The sequence below is a fragment of the Falco cherrug genome, chromosome 5 (genome assembly GCF_023634085.1).
Source record: "Falco cherrug isolate bFalChe1 chromosome 5, bFalChe1.pri, whole genome shotgun sequence".
Classification (NCBI taxonomy): Eukaryota; Metazoa; Chordata; class Aves; order Falconiformes; family Falconidae; genus Falco; species Falco cherrug.
This window is the reverse complement of record NC_073701.1, coordinates 91,732,289-91,753,348: the sequence shown is the minus strand read 5'-3', so window position 1 is coordinate 91,753,348 and position 21,060 is coordinate 91,732,289. Positions and strand designations below refer to the sequence as shown.

The following is a 21,060-nucleotide window of genomic DNA, read 5'->3' as shown; positions in this document are numbered from 1 at the left end:
GAGTAAAGCAAGAACAGATACGTATATACACATACCTTAGAGCAGCTGAGGAGCTGCTTTTTCCCTGTCTGACACGCTCAGTACACACAGAGCTCAAATGCAGCAGCAGCCCCCAGCTCTCCAGCTGGAGGGAGGGAGCTGCAGGGCACAAGCACATCCCTAATTGGGACATTTGTGCTTTAATCCTCGCCCCTCTGCTTTGTGCAGTCTCCTTTACAATGCACAAGCCAGTGCGAGCAGTTGCACACAGGGCTAGAAAGCATCTGTAATCCTACTTGATGTTAAACTGCCCCATCTCCAAAAGCACAAACTACTACCTTTTGTATGCTTAGCCCTAAAACAAAATACAAGGCTCATACCCTGAGAAAAATGGAAGCAATCCTTGTTATAAAGCTGACGCTTCCCCCCACACGTTCGGAGTGCAGAAAGGAGCCCAAGTTTCCAACTCATCAGCTACACAGGGAAATCCAGGAATTTAATCTCTCCCCTCTTCATTCGCTCACATAATAGCAGTGTTTGTCCTTTGCCCCAGGGGAGCGCAAGGCAAGCATGAGTGGCTCTGCGGTAATTAGCTGCCTGGTGCCAGTGGGAGCGGGACAACCCCTGCCCAGAGCGTGGCAGCTGCACTGCTCCCACCTTCCCCAGCCTGGTTTCTGCTCACAGGATGGATGCCCACTGCTGGTGCTGAGCATGGCAAGGTGCTCCGCCAGCCCCAGGAGCTGCAGCATACCTTGCCCAGCTGGACGAATGGAGCTGGGGTGTCAGCCCAGCGTGGGGACAGCAGTCACTCAAGTAAATCCCAGCTCACTGGCACTCCCACTCCCTCCCACACTAGACTTACCCACATAACTGCGACTGTACTCACTCTGCTTCCTCGAAGAGATTCCCAATGTTGTTCAGGGGCTCAGCAGCTGGATTTTGAGTGATGATGGTTTTGATTTCACTGAGCTTCTCCTCCAGGGTGTTGAGTGTCTGCTGGTATGGGCCAGTGACTCCTGTGATTTTGAGGGCGTTAGCCCTATCCAGGAACTGCTGGGTTCTATTAGACAGCTCGCTGATGATCACATCCCAGAGGGCGAAGCACTGGTGGCATGGCAGGCAGCTGGGGAAGAAGCCCGAGTAGCCCCGGGAGCACTTGTCGCAGCGTGGCCCTTCCACCCCTTCGTTGCAGATGCACTGCCCGGTGGCACGGTCACACTGCGGGGTCTGGATGCCATGAGGGTTGCAGTCACACGCTGGAAGGAGAAAAAGACACGAGTGAAGGCTATGGGGAGGGAAATTACAGTGATTGGCAGGGAGAAAAAGAATCGGTTACAATGAAGTGGTGAAATGAGTATAGCCGCGGTCTGTGTCTGCATTATAAAAAGCTAATTATGGGTAAGTCTGCTTGGGTACAGGGGAAGCGGGGCTGAGTATGGAAGGGGAGTAAGAGGCAGGGAAATAACTCTAGGGGAGACCAGGATTTGCTTATCTCAGAAACAGGCACAATAACAGAGTAAGGACGGATGCTTCTTGCGGTGTTTGGATGTCAGTTGGATACCAGCTGAAGACAAAGATCCCAGTTTCACTCCTACAATGAAAAGTAAGTAGAGCAAGGCTTTCCAGACAGGAAAAGAAACAACAGGCAGGCACATAACAGAGAGTTTAAGAGCAAAACATGACTGAAATGGGAAAAGCAAACAGGAACAACCATTTACTGTCTCCTCCCGCACAGCAGTAGAGGTCAACCGAGGAATCCAGCAGATCAAAACCCAACGACCTTCCCCTGCACCTCCCACAGCCAGCCAGCACAATAAAAGGAGATAGCTGATTACACAGCATTAAGTGGTGGAGCTCCCTACCACAAGACACTGTGGGGACTAAAAGTTCAGGTGGCTTCAAAGAAGAACATGACAAATTTATGGAGGAACAGCCCTCGAGCTTTTCTGTGCAGAGGTACAGGACCTGGCTCAGGACATGCTCCAGCCACAGATGGTGGGAAAACATTCACAACATGCATCAAGGAGCCTGGCACTGAGCTGCCATTCTGGGTATACAGAAAATGGGACAAAAAAATCGGGCAGTGAAAAGTGGAACAGAACAAAGAATGTGGTCATGGGCAGCCCTGTCTAAGAGACAAAAGAGAAATCTCTGACACAGGTGCTATTGACCAAGAGCCTAACCACTGTCACTATCAAGTGGGAATAAGGACGAATAATAAACATATGTTTTGTTTTAATTAATTCACGCTTTGAGCACCAAATCAGGAGTTAGTATTCACACCTTCCTCGAACTGAATTTCATTCTTATTTTATTTCTGTAACCATGATCACCTACCTACCTTTATATGCCAGTCAGGTAAGACCCAGGAGCTCCAGGTGGCTGCCAAATTGGAGCGATAAGGTTTGGGCAACACCCCTTTTTAACAAGCTTTTAGAATAAAGCTGCTCTTCTTTGGTACTAACCCACCATGAAGAGAAGTTACTCAATTAACTTACTGACGCACGGTCATTTCTAAAAGCAGACACACTTTGTACACAGTAACGCTAGCTAGAGAAGCATTTCCATGCAGTGGGGCTGCCACTGGACCTCCTCTCCTCCTCAGTCATGCAGGCAACAGCAGCAAAGGAAATTACCAACCTGCAAAGCTTTTCATAAAGGGATGGCATCAAAGAAAAAAAAGAGAGGGCTTGAGAGTATGCAGGTCATCTACCTATCGTAGTGGCAGAGTACACCTGAAGCAGGACAAGCACATGTTCCTTGAACAGGAAAAGGACTGCAATACCTGATAAAAGCCTTTGCTCACACATCCATTTACCAGGCATCCTTGAAGGAAGTTAATGGCTCAAAAAGGTCCATAAATCAATTCACAAACCCCAAGCACATGCCCCCTTGAAAAAAAAAAAGGGCAAAACACAAAGCCGTTTCAAGAGCGTACATTGTTTGCTTCAATGCCAAAACACAGTGGTGGTCTTGGGTTCAAAAATTACACAAAGAGCCTCGGCAGAACAAATCGCTCCTCAACAAAACGACTTTCTTGTACAATGTGAATATGATAGGCAAGAGACAAAAATAACTTCTGCTGCCTGCACAATTGAGCAAAATGGTCCTTTGTTCTTGGAATCATACCCTGACACAAGAGATTGTTTTTACTTTACATCGCAAGTGCTTAAGTAGTCGACTAGCCATGGAATATGTTCCCTGCAGGCAAACTGTTGAGTTCCTGTTTGAAGGTCAGTTAACCCTTCTGTCAGCTAATAAGGCCCTCAGTATAATGATGAATTGTCCAAATTCCTCTGCATAGAAAGAGGCTAAATGGCCTGTGGTTTTTCTCAAAGATCCTGAGATCTGATCAAGTTACATGAATACTTGCTGCTGGCAAATCAGATCACTATATTTACTTGCGGATTTAAAAAGCTTAAAGTGAAAAAAAAACCCCATGTTGGTAATTCTACTCCTGAATACCTGCATGTTCAGGAAAGGCAGATGACATGACTTTAGTAGCATTTACATGGTAATGTGGATTCCAAAATCTCTGGAGGCAGAAAACGCTGGGAAAGGGAAGAGGACAATTTAAGTACTAACTCATTTGCAAAGTGAAAACCCAAACTCCACAGCTGCCTTTGGGAGATGACAAAGAACAAAGTAGTAATTTATTCTAAATGCAGCACAACATTTGGAAGAATCATCACATTTCTAGAATTCTACAAAACTTCCAAGCTGAGCTTTGTGGGACTCATGAGAAAATCGTCCAAGGCAGCTAGAAACATTACTGTGGGTTATTTCTCCATTTTAGAGTTCTCTACCAAGACCAGAAGCAGGCGACACTGGCTCTGCATTACCTCAGTAGTGAGAATCCAACGCATATAAACCGGCTTGCAAAAGTGCTGGTTTCACACTTGCTTTTTCTTTTCTTCATTATCTTCCCAAGTCATTAGCTGTGTGCAGGACCACACCAGCTTTCAAGCCAAAAGGTAAAACAGAAGATAACTTTATCTCTACTTTTAAGTAAACCCACATAGTTTAAAGGAAAAAAAGAAAAAGCCTCCCTCAGTACTGGAATAAGACTCTAGTCAATTTTAGTTTCTTTCCAGTTTGAAAATTTCAGAGGCATTTCTACATGTTGGTGGTATGGTCTCTCTAGCTACAGCCCTTGGACAATTCCTGGCTATGGCACTAACTGAACCATTTGTTAAATTCTCACAAAAGCATCACTGCTCCTCTTACAGCTCACACCCTGCAAGCAAACCTTTCATCTCACAAATGACACACGCATGTCAGTGATCTTCTTTTTTAAAGTCCAGATGACCTCAGCCAAGCACTTTGACGACAGATGATTGAAACCACCTCTGTTCCTCGCTACAGTCAGTCCTGAGTACTTTTATCAGAAGCTGGGGCCCAATTTCTGAACACCGCGTTAATAATTACATTAAGCTAGCCAAAACCCCACAGACACTGCCTTCCAAAGTCATGTGGAACAGGACCTCCACCATCTCCAACACCTCTAGCGGATGAGTCCTGCACCCTGTTTTACACCCCAGCTATTTTACACCCCAGCATGGAGCACATCCAAGGCCATTGCAGAGAACATCTTCCCTTTACAGCACGGTGGGGATCAAACCCTCCACTGACTTCAGCTGTGGCCAGTCCTCGGGAGGAGAAAAGCAAGCCCGGGCCAAGACCACACAAAGCCTTCTAGGTAGCAGGGAATGGCTGGAACACCGTGGGCCACCAGCCAAATAGCTCAGTGCACAGGTTTCAGCTCTTTGCCTCATGCGACGCCTGCCTATCAAGCACCCACTGGCTTCAGTCTCCGTGAGATTTCAGGGCACGACTTCATCCTAAAAGCGGCAAACAAGCAACTTTATTCTAAAGGGACAAAAGCACAGTGGCAATGGCAGGATCCACGTGAAAGGAAAGGAGGACCTCCTAGCTGGCACAAACCGGAAAAGTCTAGCACAGGATTGGCAAATAGCTCATGGAAGAATAACCGAGTTACACATCCATCATTCATGATGGTGGGCGCACACCCAACAAAAGGATTTACACGATGTTTGATTATCACCGCCAACAAATTGGGATGTGAAAACAGGAGACGCCTCGATTCCTATCACTCGCTAGAAACAGAGTGAACACCGTGCTCTGCGGAATGTTCCAGCACATCATACCCAACATCATCTTTGTGAAGACTATGCCAGCATCACTTCTAGCCACAGTAACACTTCCTTCATTAACGTCCAACTCTTCCACGGCCACCACGAGTCAACTCCCATGCAGTCCAGTGCTAATGATGCTCTCTGTTATGGCAGTTTTGCTTCTGATATACTCAAACAACCTAACTGAAACACAGTCTATAAAGTATTGCTCAGCTCTGGAGGTTTCGGCTCTAACCAGCACACTCACAAGTCTGATATAACACCCGAGTAGCTATACCACATCTGATTTTAGCATGTCTGGTTAATCCAACTCTGTTTTTCCAAGAAGAACAAGAAACACACAGGCACATCTAGAGATGCAGACATGTTTCAGATATTACGCAGAGGCTAGCGATGGCTTTATACTCCACTTAAAGTGTACGTGGAACTGGGAAAGACGCAATGTCCTGTAAGCTCCTTTTAAATGCTTTGCCTATGCTTACATGACTAGGAATTGGGAATACACAGATGTTGAGTTTACCGTGAGATATTTAGATGCCTTAACAGGTTTGAGTTGGAAATGGCCTTCAGGACCAATGGTTGGTAACTCTCCCTTCATGCAGAGGGGGGATGGACCAAGGCTGAGGTAAAGGGCTGCAAGTTAATATAGACAAGGCTGCTTGCTGTGAAGATCAGTGTTGGACAGGGCTCAAATCTGTCCCCAGGTAAGAAGAGCAGGACATTGCAGTACCTCTCATAGAAAATATAGCGGAGGAAAAGTCTTTTGTAATGAATGGCCAAAGATCTGAGGGTTTTCAAAGGAGCATTTACCAAATTAAACAATAGGGTTCTGTTTTGAAATGTCATTTTGGAACTGGGTATATTGTTTTCTTTAATTGTTTAACTCAATCAGACGTTCTTCTGTGGCATACTCCGACTGAAATGAAATCACATTTTTGACAGGAACATTTTCTAGCCAAATTCTTCAGTCAGGATCTGCTAATTATCAGCTTACGAGTATAAAAGATTGTAGCCACATCTGTTCACAAATGCCCATGCACATATGTACATGCACACACAGACTATCCATGGGTAATTTTATGCCACCTTGATCAATGCATTTCTCTTTCTGTATTTTTTTCCTGATCTTAAAGATAAAAGTAACACTCGTAAATATTTATTGAATGTAATCTTGTGGAAACCTAAGGGGAGAAATCCCATAGAAGTAAATGACTAGCTCGAGTGGTTTGCTTTATGCTTACAAGGATCTATGAACCGCTTCATCTTTCACTTACTCTGACAGCTCTGCTACCTTTCCCTCTGGTTCTGAATATTTAGAACTCACTTCCATTTAAACGACTGTAAATTTAGTATGTGGCATATTTGCATATCACTTAATTTTAGCTAAGGCGTGTCACAGCAGTTGATAGTACAGCCGAGATGATATAATGGGTACTAAAAGGGCTGTATGAAGATCGGCCTCAGTGTTTAATGCCTTATTGCAGGATGCTAGGAACGAGCAAGTGCCATACATCATCCTACACAGAACACAGATCATTTTTGCAGAAATACTTTCTTTCCTGCTTGAGATCAGGGATGGAGAGCATCAAATGTTTAACTCCTCCGCAGCAAAAAAACAAAGGGTTTGTTCAAACATGATTTCCTGGCATCATTTCCCAGTGGTAGTGAGGCACTATGATGAGGAAACCATTCACAAGGTTGAAAGTTTTGCAGAGCTAGCAAATTTCTTCTGAATAATCAGCTATTGATTCAAATTACCCTGTAAGCATGTTGCTAACTCCTCAGTGTTACAACTTTCAGTACACCAGGTAAGGTAAGATCCCAGCCTAGAATTACTAGAGCTGTGCTGCATTTTAACATGCTAGCAGACCTTGCCAAAAGGGCAATTTTCTGGAAACAATCAATGTACGTTACAATATTTTAAAACCACAGGTCAACTGAAATTATGAAATTCATGGCGAAAATTCTGTTTTCTTTAGTGTAGAATTAGTCTGGCTTCCTTTAGACACTTGGCAGAGAAGGAAAAGAAGTATCTGCTAATCTTACCCTCTGCAACATAAATACCTCCTACAAAATCAGCCTACGTGACAGACCCAGGTGTTACATTAAGACCATGAAGCCTATTCTTAAATGGCAATGGGGTAATTTTCAGTGAACAGATATTTTGGCATCAGGTACAAAACAAAGTCTAAAAACTGAAAAAAAACAACTTCCTGCCAATGTCTGAAATGAGTATTTGATAAAAACCATCATTTCACCCCCACCCCCGTTTCATTTCAATTAAATTCTGATTTTTACAATAGGGCTTGATACTCAAGTCAGACACAAAAATATTGACACAGGTATGCTTCTTGTAAAGGGGATATAGCAATACAACTTAACCTTCAATCTCATACAGTACCTTTTACTAACTTGCACTCTGTTTGTTCAATTAACTAAAAATTGTATTAAAAATGGTGATTACTAATGATAGTAAAATTGTTGTCTCCTTTATATTACATGAAACACAAACTTCAAGTATCTGCTGTGCAAGGGCATTGTTGGAGCTGCCATCTGCAGCCACACGGTACCTCAGCCTTCCCTGGAGCCTCCTGCCAGCAATGTGCTTTGCAGGCTGAAGCCAGCACAGAGCTCAGCATGCCGAGTCCTGCACTTTGGTTGCCAGGCTTTGGAAAAGGTCCAGCAGACGCCTGGGAGACTCAAGTTTGATGAAATTTGTAATCCTATTATTTACTACCCTAGCAAGGATTTTTATGCACACGCACATGTTCACGTGCAGGCTCGCGCAGAGCTGCATAGCTCTGAAGCAATGCCCGGAGAAGACCTGCAAAGGGGCTGCCACTGTCCCCCCGTCCCCCCACCCAGGCAGATGACACTCACAGCACAGCTCCTGCTCACTAATTCTCGTAGGAACCTGCACGAGTCTGAGGCTGTGGCCCTGTCCTCTACACCCGTCCTGTGCTTGTTTCATGCATTATGTTAAATTAAATGAGTAACTGCTGTGCTTTCGCAAAGCATGGGGGAAGCAGTCTCCAAAGTCCCAGTCCTATAGTCTCTGCAGTGTGTAATCCCCAATGGACATCTGTGGGTGGCAGGAGGTACCGAGGGGTCAAGACGCTGCCCAAACGTAGGCACCCACCTTAGCTTGTCCCAGCGGTTTGGTCCACGTGTGATCTTGTTCATGCATGCAGAGAGGACGCGCAGAGAGGAAACATCAGGTGATGCTTTCTCTCCCCTCCAGGGAGCACAGACTGCAAATCAAAGCACCCAAACCAGGTGCAAAACCTGCCTCCCCCAGCTTTTGCTTCACCATCTCTGATCTTACGAAGATCACAGAAACAAGTCACAGGCAGCAGCCAGCAATGGTCACTACCATTGATGGGGAAGGCAGCAGCGTTCCCTGGATTCTGGTTTGCAGCAGAGTGTGCTGGGACCCCGGGGCCACATCCACAGCTTGGTGCTGCTGTGAGTGCCTGGGAACATGTTGGGGGCTGCAGCCCCCAGCCTGTCCTAGATGGGCTATTTTGTACATCTCCACACAGCTGTGTCTACAGGTTATTTGCAGGCACTTGTGTTCACATGACCTCACTTCTTTTTTTTTAGTAATTAAAAAATTTGTAAAGCGTGTGAAATCAATTCAGGCAGCACAGCCCCCATTTCTCAGCAGGAACTCATGTCTTTTGGTGCCAGCAGCCTGAAGACCTCTTGTAAAGAGATCACATATCACTGTCACTTGAGCGATTCACCCTGTGATTACCAACCCTGAGCAGAAGACACTTGCCCCAGCCAGTGAAGGATCCCACCCTGGAGTGGTCAGGATTGACATCCACACCTCCACATCAGCTCGGCGCCCACAGCAAAAACACCGTCCATACTCACGCGGTTCAGAGCTCTTGCCATTCCCCATCCAGACTGGTTCGTAGTTCCTTCCCCAACGCAACACAAATGTGGCCATATTGGCTGCCTGGGCCAGCACGAGCACGCCGCCAAGGGCAGGTGGCAACCACCATGGCCAGGAGCCCAGGTGTCCCCCTACAGCTGGAGCAGACATATTTGTGATGAATCCCCACCTCAGTTCCAGCTTCACCTTGGCTGCAGGCCACAGTTCAGCGATTTTCCAGGGGCACTGCTCTGCAACTCCTTAAACGGCACAGCTTTCCAGTGTGCCTGCAAACTGCCCACCACTAAGAGCTGTCACCTGCCCACACGGCGGCTGCACATCTGCCAGCCTTAGCATCACCGCTCTGCTCGCCAGGACTAAATGCGGGCTGAGAAATCGCTTTTCTCCCTGCGGAGGAAGGATGGGAGACGGGGCAGGAGACACTGACCCCACCATGCCAAGGAGACTCGGCAGTGCTGTGGGGCTGGATGTGCTCCATGAGCGAGTGCATGCCTGAAGCCCGTCTGGAGCATCACACCACAGGCTGCCATAGCTCAGCTCTGGGCACCAGCTCTCCCCACCTGCCACAGAGACTTCATGTTGGATGCAATCCTGAAGAAAAATCTGCATTTCTACTCCTGTGAGTCTCCAGTGTCACTTGGGGGCAGTAAGTGCAACGAGCTAGAAGGAGAGCATAGAGCTTACATGGTAAAACCAGGCCCTGAATAATATCCTCTCTTTACTTCAGAAAGATTAAAGAGCAGGTTTTCACATGCTCAAAAGGCAGCAGAAACTCCATGACACAAGAAGTGCTGGTACGCTGCAAAATCCTGCTGATAAGGTATGCAGATGGACTCCATCAATAAACCCTGATGGCGACAGCTGATACCAAGACACAATCCTTGCCCTGGAGCCAGCAGGGTCAGTGCCCTCCACCACACCAGAATACACACAGCCTCCTCAAAAGGCTGCCTCTCCCCCGAGAAACCCAGTATGTACTCAGGAGCTGGGACAATCCCCCAGTCCTTTCATCTGCTGCATTAACCAAGTAGCTGTGACCTGCCTATCTCGTTAGATAATGGGCTTTAAGGTATCTCTATTGTAAGGGATTTATTAAAGACCACAGCAAGCACATTCCTCCCCGCAGGAAAAAAATACCTTAATCTACTGCAAACCCTCCTGGCAAAGGCTCCTATTTGAACAGATCAGAGATACAAGTTTGTTCTGGTCTGGACAGTGTTTGAAGTTTCTTTTCCAGCTAACGAACAGACTTGTTTATAACAAAAGGACAGAGAGCATCCAGTTTTCTAAACAAGCGACTTCATGGTGCTCAGTTTTGTGGCATGTAGCTATGGCTAACGCACTGCATGGTCTCTGCTTGCTCCTTTATTTTAGTCTGAGATATAAGGACAGTCTCCCTACTAAATCAAAAACCTTATTTCTTCAGGCTCAGTCTCCCTATCAAGAGGCAAAAGAGCAGTCACCTTCCACTACGTACAATCCAAAGGCAAAGGAAACTGGTTTCCAGACCAATTCTCGAACCCAAACACTTTCAGCATGTTTTCTTACCACACCAGCTTACCTTACGGCACTGCAACCTCATGGTTAAAGAAGAGCTATTTTCTAAACAGAGAAGTTTTGTTTCTAAATAAGGGTCCTACAAGAAATAAAGTAAACCACAAGCGCCAGGCCAGGCTCCTGACGCGACTCCCGTCCCCGGAGGCAGCACAACCCCGGGGACAGGGCCCCCCCCCACCTTCCTCCCTCATTTCCAAGGCTCATACGGGCATGGGCAGGGGTCACCGGGGGGGCTGCTCCTGGCACCGGGGTGTCCCGGCGCACCAGGGGGTGATGGCACACCCAACCACCCGGTCCTTTCAAAAGGAGCAGGAGAAGCAGGCACTGGGGACTCACCTCGGCACTCCACACCTGGGTCACCCCAGAAGAGCTCCTGGCACTCCCGGCAGGTCCGGCCTCCAAAGCCCGGCATACACTGGCACTGCCCCGTGAACTGCCAAAAGGAACCCCAAGAGGAGACGTGAGCAGCCCGGCCGCCCGGAGCACGGGCCAAGCTGGCGGAGCGTGCCCCCCGCTCCCCTCACCTCGTTGCAGGCGGGTCCGAGGGAGCGCGCGGGGTCGCAGCCGCAGGGCTCACAGCCGGCGCCGCTGGCCAGCCTCCACGTGTGCGGGGCACAGCGGTCGCAGGTCTGCCCCACCACGCTGGGGAGGCACCGGCACTGCCCCGTGGCCGCCTCGCACCGGCAGCTCTCCGAGCCCTCGCAGTCCTCCCGGATGGTGCCCAGGTAGTTGCAGACGCACTCTGTGAGGGAAAGAGCACGGCGCCTCGCTGTCAGCCTGCCCCCCGTCACCAGGCTGCCCGGAGCCCACATTCAGTTCATTCTCCCGAGTCCCCAGAGGTGTGGGCAGATGCTGGCACATCCCAATGCCTGTGGCCAGGCCGGGCCAGCCCGTGGCTGACCCAACTCCCAGGACCATACAAGAGCTCTTCTCCCATCCCAGGCTGGCCACCCCTGCAGCTTCTGCCCCAGCACACAGCAGGTGCCAGGAGCCCCTCGTCCAAGCAGCCCAGCCTTCCCTCTGCTCTCCTCTCCCCGCTCTGTATGCGACAAAGTCCACGCCTGCCAGCTCCGGTCGGCTGGCTACAGCAGCAGACCTGCGCGGGGTGGCCGATGGCGTGCCAAGCAGAGCCGGGCTCCGCTCTCCCCCCAGCAGCCCGTCTCCCTGCCGGGCTGTGCCTGGTGCCACAGGAGGTGGCTCTGCCTCCCCGCCGCCTGGCTCGGCTCCTCACCTCGGCCCTTGCTCCCCCTGCCCAGCCACATCTGCAGGGACGCGGGTGCATGCAAAAGCCAAACCCTCACCCCGCCACCCTCACCTCTGGGGAAAGGGATACACAAAGACTGCTAACAAGAGGGCAAGAAACCCCCCTCCCACATAAGCCTCATCCTTTCAGCACATGTAAATGTTGTCCCTGCTCTCCCTGTCAAATGTAAAGGACTCCCCGCCTGGCCAGGCACCAGCTCCAGCTGCAGGTAATGAGGTTTCCCCTCCGCCCCAAACACTCCCAGGTGAGACAACGCAGGCAGCTGCTGCCCCACCACACAGCTGGCGGGGGCTGCGGCCGCGCCTCCCCACTCACTTCTGCAGTCCTGCTGCAGGGCGCTCCCGTAATAGCCCTGTTTGCAGAGGTGGCAGTTTGCACCCTCCGTGTGATACAGGCACTTCACGCACGTTCCCGTCCTCTTGTCGCAAGACTCCGGGTCTGTGGTGTCGATGTTGTTGTTGCACTGGCATGGCTGGCAGGAGCCGCCAACCTCGTCGGGACTCCCAAAGAAGCCAGACGCACATTCATCACATCGACTGCCTGTTTGAACAAACAGGCACGGTGGGAATTGCCATCATGGCTCGCTAGTGCGCGGCCCCACAGACGGCAAGACTGAGGCAAGACAAAAAAGGCTGTTAAGGGGTGGGGAGTGTTAATCAGATCATGCTCGAAGCAACAGAGGCAGCGCTCCGTGAGACTGCGGTAGCTTGGCGCAGCATGGATGGTACCGCCTAGGGCACCGAGGTACAGTGCTGCAGCCCAGCTGCCAGCACACTTGTCCCCTCAGTTCCATCGCTGTCCTTCCCATCCATCTCTGCTGACCACTGGTCACCCCTTGCCACGCTGGCGGAGATGAGGTTCACGGCCGGCATCACCTGCACAAGCTGCCCAGCCCTGGTACCTTCCAACTGCTGCCAACCTCCAGCAGCAACACACCGACACTGGCACTGTGGTCGCAACCAACAATCCATACGAACACAGCCCTTCTCACCAGGAGGTTCAACCCACCCAGCCCCCCTCCACACACCCACCAAGTACCTATGTATCCCACACTGCAGACGCACACGACTTGCAGCGTGACTGGATCCTGGTAGCAGCCGCTGGCAAACTGGCGTCCGCTCTCGGGGCCGTCAGGGCACGGGCAGGGGCGGCAGTGGTCACCTGAGCCCAGGATGGGGTCTCCATAGTAGCCAGCCTGGCACCTATGCGGTGGGGTACATGGCATGCAGGGGACCACAGGCAAACAGACCGCAGCCTTGACGTAGCTATACTCTGGGTTTCAACCATTGTGAAGAACCAAAGGGTGAAAAAATATCCTTATGGCTCTCTCACGCCGCTCACACTCCAAGCAGCTGTGCCCATAGAAGCAAATTTGTCTGGTTTATGCCAGTGTAAGAGCAGGAGACCCAAGGCAGATGCCTCTCAGGAGGCTGCAATGGAGAAAGCCTTTCTGAAGCCCTGGGATCCTGCAACGTGCTCCCGGCCGCCTGGGCAGGCGCTGCTGGGAAGTGCAAGCTGGTGGGCAGGGAAGAGGGGGTTCCCCGCTTGCATCCTCCTCTAGGACCACCAGCACTGCTCTGGCTCCAGGGGTCCAGGGACTTTCCATGGCTTCACACCCGCCTGAGCACCAGTACCAGAGGGAAGCAGCTGCTGTGCCCATCCTCTGCAGGGAAGGAGAGGGGCCAGGGAGGGGGCATGCACGCCATACCTCTCGCAGTTGTGCCCTGCCGTGTGGTCCCGGCAGCTCAGGCACTCTCCGGTGTAGGGGCTGCAGTCGTCAGCGTGACCATTGCAGTTGCAGGGCTGGCAGTTGGGGAAGCCCCAGAAGCCAGGCAGGCAGCGGTCACACTGCCGCCCGTACACCCCGGGGAAGCAGTGGCACTGGCCCGTCTCTGCATCACAGAAGGCGTTGTAAGAACCTCGGACCTGGCACTCACACGCTGCAAGGAGAGGGGGAGAGGGGTTGCGTTTCCACAGCAAGTCCTAAACACGGGGCCGCGGCCGCAGCACAGCCCGGAGCCAAGGGTTTAACGTACATCGGCATCCACTTGGCCCGAACCCAAAGGTGCCAGGGGCGCATCTGTTGCACTGTCTTCCAACAACATTGGGACGACACTGGCACTGTCCTCCGCTGGGATCGCACACCGAACTCAGGGAGCCCTGGGGGTCACACTGGCATGCTGAGCAGAGAAAAGCATCGGGAGGAGTGAGTACCGTGGCGCAGGACACGAACCAACTGCCCCATCTCACGCAAACCACTCTGCCTGCACGCGCTGCCCAGCTTCCAGGTGCAGGGTGCCCTACAAGTAGACAGTTACATACATAATGCGGTCTCGTGTAATAGCGCAGAAATGCTGAATATGATGTTCTTGCAGACATCAGTCATGGGAGTTTTCACAACACTCCTGCTGTTTTCCAGACACCGGTATCTTTGGAAAGTTTCCCAAGCGCTGTTCGTGACCACATCTTCACCTGAGCCTCCCACTGTGAATATGTCCAGTGATTTGCAGTATGGCATGAGAACAAGCTACAAAACAATTTTACAGTGACAGTGTCACTATTTATAAATAGTCTCTGCCAAAATTATGAAAATTCAGTATTATCCCATTTCCTATCACCCTTCATTGGCCAAAAAGCAAACAGCCAGACAGAATGTGGAAGGTAAATGACGGTATTTCTCTAGTTTTTTGTGGAATAGTTCTGGTATCTACCAAATTCTTACCAAATCTACCAAATTCTATCCATTCAAAAGAAAAAGGTTGATGCTGACATTCATGACATACATGGCACACATTATCCTCCCCGAAGAAACTACAGGCCATTGGAACTAGCTGCAGTTCTGTAAAATACAGCAAAAGCCTCTTAGCAAAAAAAAACCCCACATACTTTGAGACTGAAGAAACCTAAACTGTTTTATCTTGCTCAGTTAAAACCTGGCTTCAGCCATAAGCAACAACGTTGTAAAACATTACTTTAGATTTACACAGACTCATGCCAGAAGAGATGCAAACTTTCAGGCTTCTAAATACACTTGTACCCCAGAGCATCCCCAAAATAGTTTTTACTCACAGAGTCAATAAGCGTGTATGGGCTCTCCGTCTCTGTATCCACTGAGGAGTACTGGGGCAGCTCCAGGCGGATGGTGTAATTCAGCCCCTTCTCAAAGCAGACAGGCCGCGGGAAAATGACGTATCTAGATGAGGAACAGGAAACAATTCTTACTTCAAACATCCAGTGCCATAAAGCATTTCAGGTAGCCCTGCAAAGCAATCAAGATAATGGAAAAGAGGCCAAGACTGGGCAGAACAAAAGTTTGATGTGAAAGAAACAGTTTGGAGGCTTGTGCAAGTCATAACTGGAAAAGTTAATCCACCAGATAAAGAGCCATACCGATGTTCACTCACAGGCTGTGCAAACATTTCCCTCCCCTCTTTACTCGGCGAACAAAACAAATCAGAAAACAAGAATAAACTTAGAAGCTTTGAGTCTACAGATACCATGCTAAATATGTTTTTGTAATTCACTGGAAACGAAATTTCATCCCTTTTCATAAAGGCCACGGCAAACTGGAAGCGTGATGTTACTCTGTCCTGATTGTTTTGTAGATGTTTTTTCTCCTTTTGTCCCATCCAGTTATACTGACCTGGAGCCAGGTGACAGCGAGACGACCTGATTATCATCATCAGGAACTGTATTGCCACACCGGCTACCCGTAGGAATCTTCCCTGGGCGTGAGACGCTGATCACAGCTTTTTCCCACTGATCTGGCAACTGGGGGGGAAAAAAGGCCGATCAGCATCAAGGAACGGCCATAAGCTCCCAGGAGCATCCAGAGCTCAGGCCAGCAGGAAATGCATGAGCACAGACAGGGTGGTCTCTGCGCTTCAGAGAGGAGGGGCTGCGGCCCCAGCATCAATGGGGCATCGACTGGCTGAAGGTTCGGGCTGAGACAAGACAAGGCAAGTGCCCCTGGGCATCCTCCAGCACAACAGCCTCCCTCCCTCCCAAAAAAACATGACTAGGTGTAGGTGGTCAGCAGCCCCATCTGTAGCACGGCATCAGCAGGGGGTTTGGCAGCCTCCTCTCCCCCCACCTCTTGGTACTGTACCCGAGTATTTCACTGCAGTCAACTGCTGCCAAGCTCTAGGTGAGGAGCTGTGGGGATTTTTTGCCTTTCCCTTCACCCTGCGAATTATCCACTGTCAAAACCAACTGCTTGCAAACTCTTGGCTGCTGGCATTCAACATCCAGGATGGGTGAGCTGTCTTCTAAGACCCGTAACAGCATTTCCACCCATGAGAAAGCCATCTGGCTGATACCAAATTTATATTCTAATCTGTCCTGACAGGACTTGTCACTTTTTAATTTGCTCATTAAACAAGTGCTGAAACAATGCAATAATGAAAGAAACTGTAAAGCAAATAATACTTGTAACAGTCAACGTCTTTGTGATTTTGACACATCTCAAACATTCAGCTGAGTGTCCACTCTTGTCTTCCGAGTCCTGAAGATGCCTGGAAGCGCCGGGCTCCTGTCAGTCATGCGCCAGGACAGCCAGTGCCTGCCAGGAGGCAGCAATGCCCATAATCACAGACCTACCTGTGGCTCGTAGCGGACCACAATATCGTACTCCATGGAGTAGGGGATGTTGTCGATGTAAAATTCCAGGTATGCCCCTTCGGGGACCCTTACAAATCCTATGCCTGTCCACGATGGTGTGCGGTCTGGCGTGTACTGGCGCTCTATTACATTTACTCCCTACAAAAACAAGGAACAGAATTTTGAATACCAATACATTAAATTTGCGAGCCCCATGGGAGTGCATGAAGTGATGAGTTCTACTGATGGATCACTTCTGGATCGCAGCATCCATTGTTTGCATCCCAGACAACACAAACTCTCTTTTAAACCCATATGTGTGCACACTGTTACCCTTCCGCTTCACCATACAGAAAAAGCAAGGAAGATAAAATAAAACAACACTGCACAACTCTTCATCCATTACACTGTTATGGTGGAGAGTTAAATTAAAAAACTTGCTGTGAGTAACTAATCCACCATCTACAACATCTCGTCCACTGTAAAGACTTTCACATCACACTTGTAGTGGTAGGATTTACTGCAGTGGCACATAACTGCACTCAAGCTGAGTGCTAATTACTTCCTGACTACACCGGGCGTCTCCAAACCAAAGCACAGCTCAGCATAACATTTGAAAAGTAGATCACTAAGTAACAGACATCCTAACCATTGATAGACGTTTAATAGCCAAATCACTCCTTTCGGTCTGAGGTGCCAGATTTTTATCTGTTGCTCTTTGTATAAAGCAAAGAAGAGGAAAAAGGCAACAGAAAATGGAAACGTGTGGTGCTCGAACCTCCCATTTCAAATATATCTGCATCCACAAATAGTTCTCCACAGAACAACATCCTGAGCATTCCTAACGAAGCTGCTTCATTAGAAAGCGATAAAATGAAAGGAAACATCTATATATATGCGTATCAGTTCAGGATGTCCCCTCATGTATTCTCACACTCTGAAAAGAGCCTGGCTGTAAGTTATTACCCTTTGGCTTTGCACAAAGGGTCAGAGCTCCCCAGAGAGGATGCCAGGCAGGATGGAAGTGAGGGCACGCAGCTGTTGGGAGCACAGGGGCTTGGCACTGCCTGAAAGCCCCTGCGACTCGGTGTCACTTCATTTTGTCTTGTGCTGGTCCCCTGCCTGGGAATTCAGAGTTTTATTCCGCCACCAGATTTGTGAGAAAGGCTTTCGATGCTGGAGTTTTTTTAAATGGTTTGTTCTGAAGGTTTCAAAAGGCAAACCAGCAGCACATCCCCTCAATCTGCTTGGCAAGGTAGGTGGGTTTCCATGCCAGGCTCCTCCACCCTCGAGCCTTGGCGAGGCCTGGGGTACCCCCTCTCCAGCTGCGCAGACACAAGTGCACCAAAACCCCTGTGCGAGCTCACATGCCCTCTGCTGTGGTCCAGCTTCTGCTCTGCACTGTCTTCCCTCTCTGCGGTTATCTGAGAACAAAAACCCTCTGCCTTGGTTGAAACTGCCAAGTGCTGCATTTTGCCTGAAATAAAGAAATTAGGACCAAGTGCCCTAATTGCAGGCAGAAAAGGATCTGCTGCTTTAGAGAAACCATTATCTCCTCTCCCTGACTCCTTGCAGGAGGCAAAAAAATTGATGTAATCACCTAGCTGCTGTTAATGAATTAAAAGCAAGGCTATTTGTTCGATGGCAAACAGAAAGAGCCAGACGCTGATGTACCATGCCCAGCGGGCAAAACAAGTTACGAGGCTACCTCACTTACAAAAACAGGGGTTTTTGCACAATCATCTGTGGTTTTAGTCATTAATAAAAGAAGTATTACCGGCGTACAAAAACTCTAAAAGCCGTGGCAATGTGCTTAAATGCATACTTTGTTCCCTCCTGGTCTCAGCCGCACCAAAAAGAAGGCCAGTGTCATTGTCCCACTGCTCTTGAGATAAGAGGGGAAGGAGAAGCAGGTACGGTGGGTGCGAACACAGTGAAGTACAGAGAGGGATGCTGACAGGAAACTTGCTGTACATTCATGATCAAAGAAACAGATTTAAAAAGGAAAATGGCAGTTTCCCCCCCTAAACTGCTTCATTATTTATCGATACAAAGATTGAAGAACTACAGGTTGACAGTTTTCAGACTTAATTCAGTTTTGTGTTTTCCACATTTTAATTGCAAAACACTCAGGGTATAACACAGATGCTTCCAACGCCCAAATGGTGAAACAACTTTCCCACACCTGACCAGACACACCAGCCCACTAAAACTGCTACTCACGGGACCCAAGCTGGCTTCCTCCGCCTCATAGATGTAATGATCGAGTGAAATGAAGTAATAGCCAGGCTCCACCTGGTTGCACTGACGTCCAAACATGTGGGGCCGGCATTCGCATTGGCCGGATTGACTCGAGCAGCTAAAACAGAAGAGCAATGAATTTACAGCTCATCTTGGCTATGCCGAGACAGTGCTGGAGCAATCTTCCACTCTGGTGTGACACAGGAGAAGGACTTCTGAACACAGCTGCATCTAAACATGAGATATTCTCGGGCTCTGCACAGCTGGACCATCTGTACTGCTAAAATGGCAGTCTTGGCTCAAGCCAACTATCACTCTCCCAAACAAATCCTAGGGAGCAAGCACGGGCCAGGGACCGTTTCCAGCAGGCAGTTTGCGTGTGGTTTCCTCTGTTTGGATGGCAAGAGGATTTCTGCTATGGATGCAGGCAGCTCCCCGGGGCCAGACAGCAGTCCTGGGAGAGCTTCACTTGCTACCACAGACATAGCCAAGGGGCATGTCTGTCCTGCAAGCCTTCGGCTCCAGGCTTGCAGGCCATGCAAGCAGCGTATCTGTTTGTATTGGCTTAGGCAAAGCAAGAACATGCATGACCCTGCATGCCCCCCCGACGTCAGGCTGCCTTCCTGTGCTGCAAAGCACATCCTGAGACATTGCCCACCAGCAGCTACGCACGGGGGCGGGGGGGGGGAAACCACACCTGGCTGCTTTAAAGCAGGACAGACACAGCCAAAGAAATGGGGCAGACAAAGCCATCACTGGGGAATGCAGGAGGCCTGTCCAGGGTGGCACACAGCAGCTCCACTTCCTGCATAGAGAGCTATTTTATTTGCTCAAGACATCTCTAACCCAAACTGCCTTTTGGCGGGTTTATTGTTCCCCCAGTCCACCCCGCATTATGAAGAACCCTTGGCCACGTTCTATTTTTGCATACACCTGGTCACACTTTTTCATAGCAGGGTTTTTTCAGTTCACCAAAACACACCCCTTTCTTGAAATCTGAGTGGAATTTAGAAACATTTCCAGAAGTCAAACCCCTCTGGTTTCCATGGAAGACCTCCAGGCTTCTCAGGCCCCCATTCTAAGAGTAATTTCTAATCGAAATCATGTTTTAAATTGCAGAGATTGACTTAATCATTCACTTTGAGATGCCAGAAGTCCCCTAGCTGCCCCAGAAGGGGAGCTGGGCAGTTTCCCCTCTGGGGATGGCGATGACTCCACCACCTGGGTTACAGCGGGGCAGGGGGGTGGGGGGGATAATGTCAGGCAAGGTGTGGCTGCCCCAGGTGCTGCATCCCACATCTTGAACAGGAGCCAGGAGGCAGCAATGCAGCAGCCGAGAAGAGCCCTGGGGAGGGGGAAGTTCCCCCTTCCCACTGAGGTTCGAGAGCAAAGCCAGGAGCCAGCACCAGGCTTCACAGCTCTCCTGTGGCTGTGGGGAAGCACGGCTGCTCTGCGCCCACACCAGGACACTGCATGTCCCCTCCCCACATGGTTTTGCAATCGCTGGACTCAATGCATGGGAAACAGGCTGCAAAGCCTTGCTGGGCCGTGGCTGAGCCTGTACCCCAGACCCCTGGAACCGCGGCTGCACTGCGGGAGCTGTTAGGAACTATGCGGTGTAACCGACCTGTGTGCAGGGAGCAAGCACGGGGGAGTAAATAATCACTAACAGCTACACCGCTGTCTGCCAAGGAGTAATAATTCACTCAGGACTGGAGGGGAGTGACGGCCCACGGGGCATTCCCACGGCAATCCCTGCCACAGATGGGGTGTCTGCAGGCTGTGATGTCCCACAGGAGGCACACTGGGACCAGTCCCATACTCCCCTGGTGCAGTCCAGTGGGCTCCAGTGGGAAACAGTTTGTCCACTCCCTTGGGAAACTTCTGCGGCTTTGGACAAAAGTAGAATATTTCAAAGGGTTTGTGGAGGGAAGTGGGGGGGCGGGAAGCAAAGCAACATGCTGCTGTTGAAAAGCCTGGGGTCGGACATGCACCTAATGCACAGGAAACTGCTCCGGTCAGAGGAGCAGTTTGGCTATCCAGGACCCCTCCGACCAGGCATTTAAGCCAGGACTTTCCCTGCTCTTACTGATGGATGCATCTTCAAAAACTACGCTTTTCTCTGAAAAACCTCCACCTCCCCCGTGGGCGTTTCCTGGTCCGCATCCCACCCCACGCAGCACCAGTGGGGCAGCGCAGCAGTACTGTGCAGCTAGCGTGCTTCCCCCCATGCTGGTGGCCAGGCAAACACACTGGGGCAGAAAGACGGTCCCAAACATCCTCCTCCACAGCACACTGAGCCCTGGATGTTGTGGTTGCAAATGAAGGGAAACTCACTGGGGTGAATGATTACAGGAGAGTAA

General features: G+C 49.9%; 1 protein-coding gene across 1 annotated transcript in view; it reads right to left on the bottom strand.

Annotated features, from left to right (window-relative positions):
* The window catches only part of LAMB1 (laminin subunit beta 1), a 44,203-nt gene that overhangs the window by 10,256 nt on the left and 12,887 nt on the right, over positions 1–21,060 (bottom strand). The window contains exons 13-24 of the mRNA XM_055710621.1: positions 18,680–18,815; positions 16,457–16,615; positions 15,501–15,628; positions 14,927–15,050; positions 14,180–14,384; positions 13,894–14,037; positions 13,566–13,797; positions 12,896–13,059; positions 12,173–12,397; positions 11,118–11,335; positions 10,930–11,026; positions 866–1,235 (exon numbers count right to left, since the gene is read on the bottom strand). Coding sequence (XP_055566596.1) covers positions 866–1,235; positions 10,930–11,026; positions 11,118–11,335; positions 12,173–12,397; positions 12,896–13,059; positions 13,566–13,797; positions 13,894–14,037; positions 14,180–14,384; positions 14,927–15,050; positions 15,501–15,628; positions 16,457–16,615; positions 18,680–18,815 — 2,202 coding nt within the window. The remainder of the gene's footprint in view (positions 1–865; positions 1,236–10,929; positions 11,027–11,117; positions 11,336–12,172; positions 12,398–12,895; positions 13,060–13,565; positions 13,798–13,893; positions 14,038–14,179; positions 14,385–14,926; positions 15,051–15,500; positions 15,629–16,456; positions 16,616–18,679; positions 18,816–21,060) is intronic.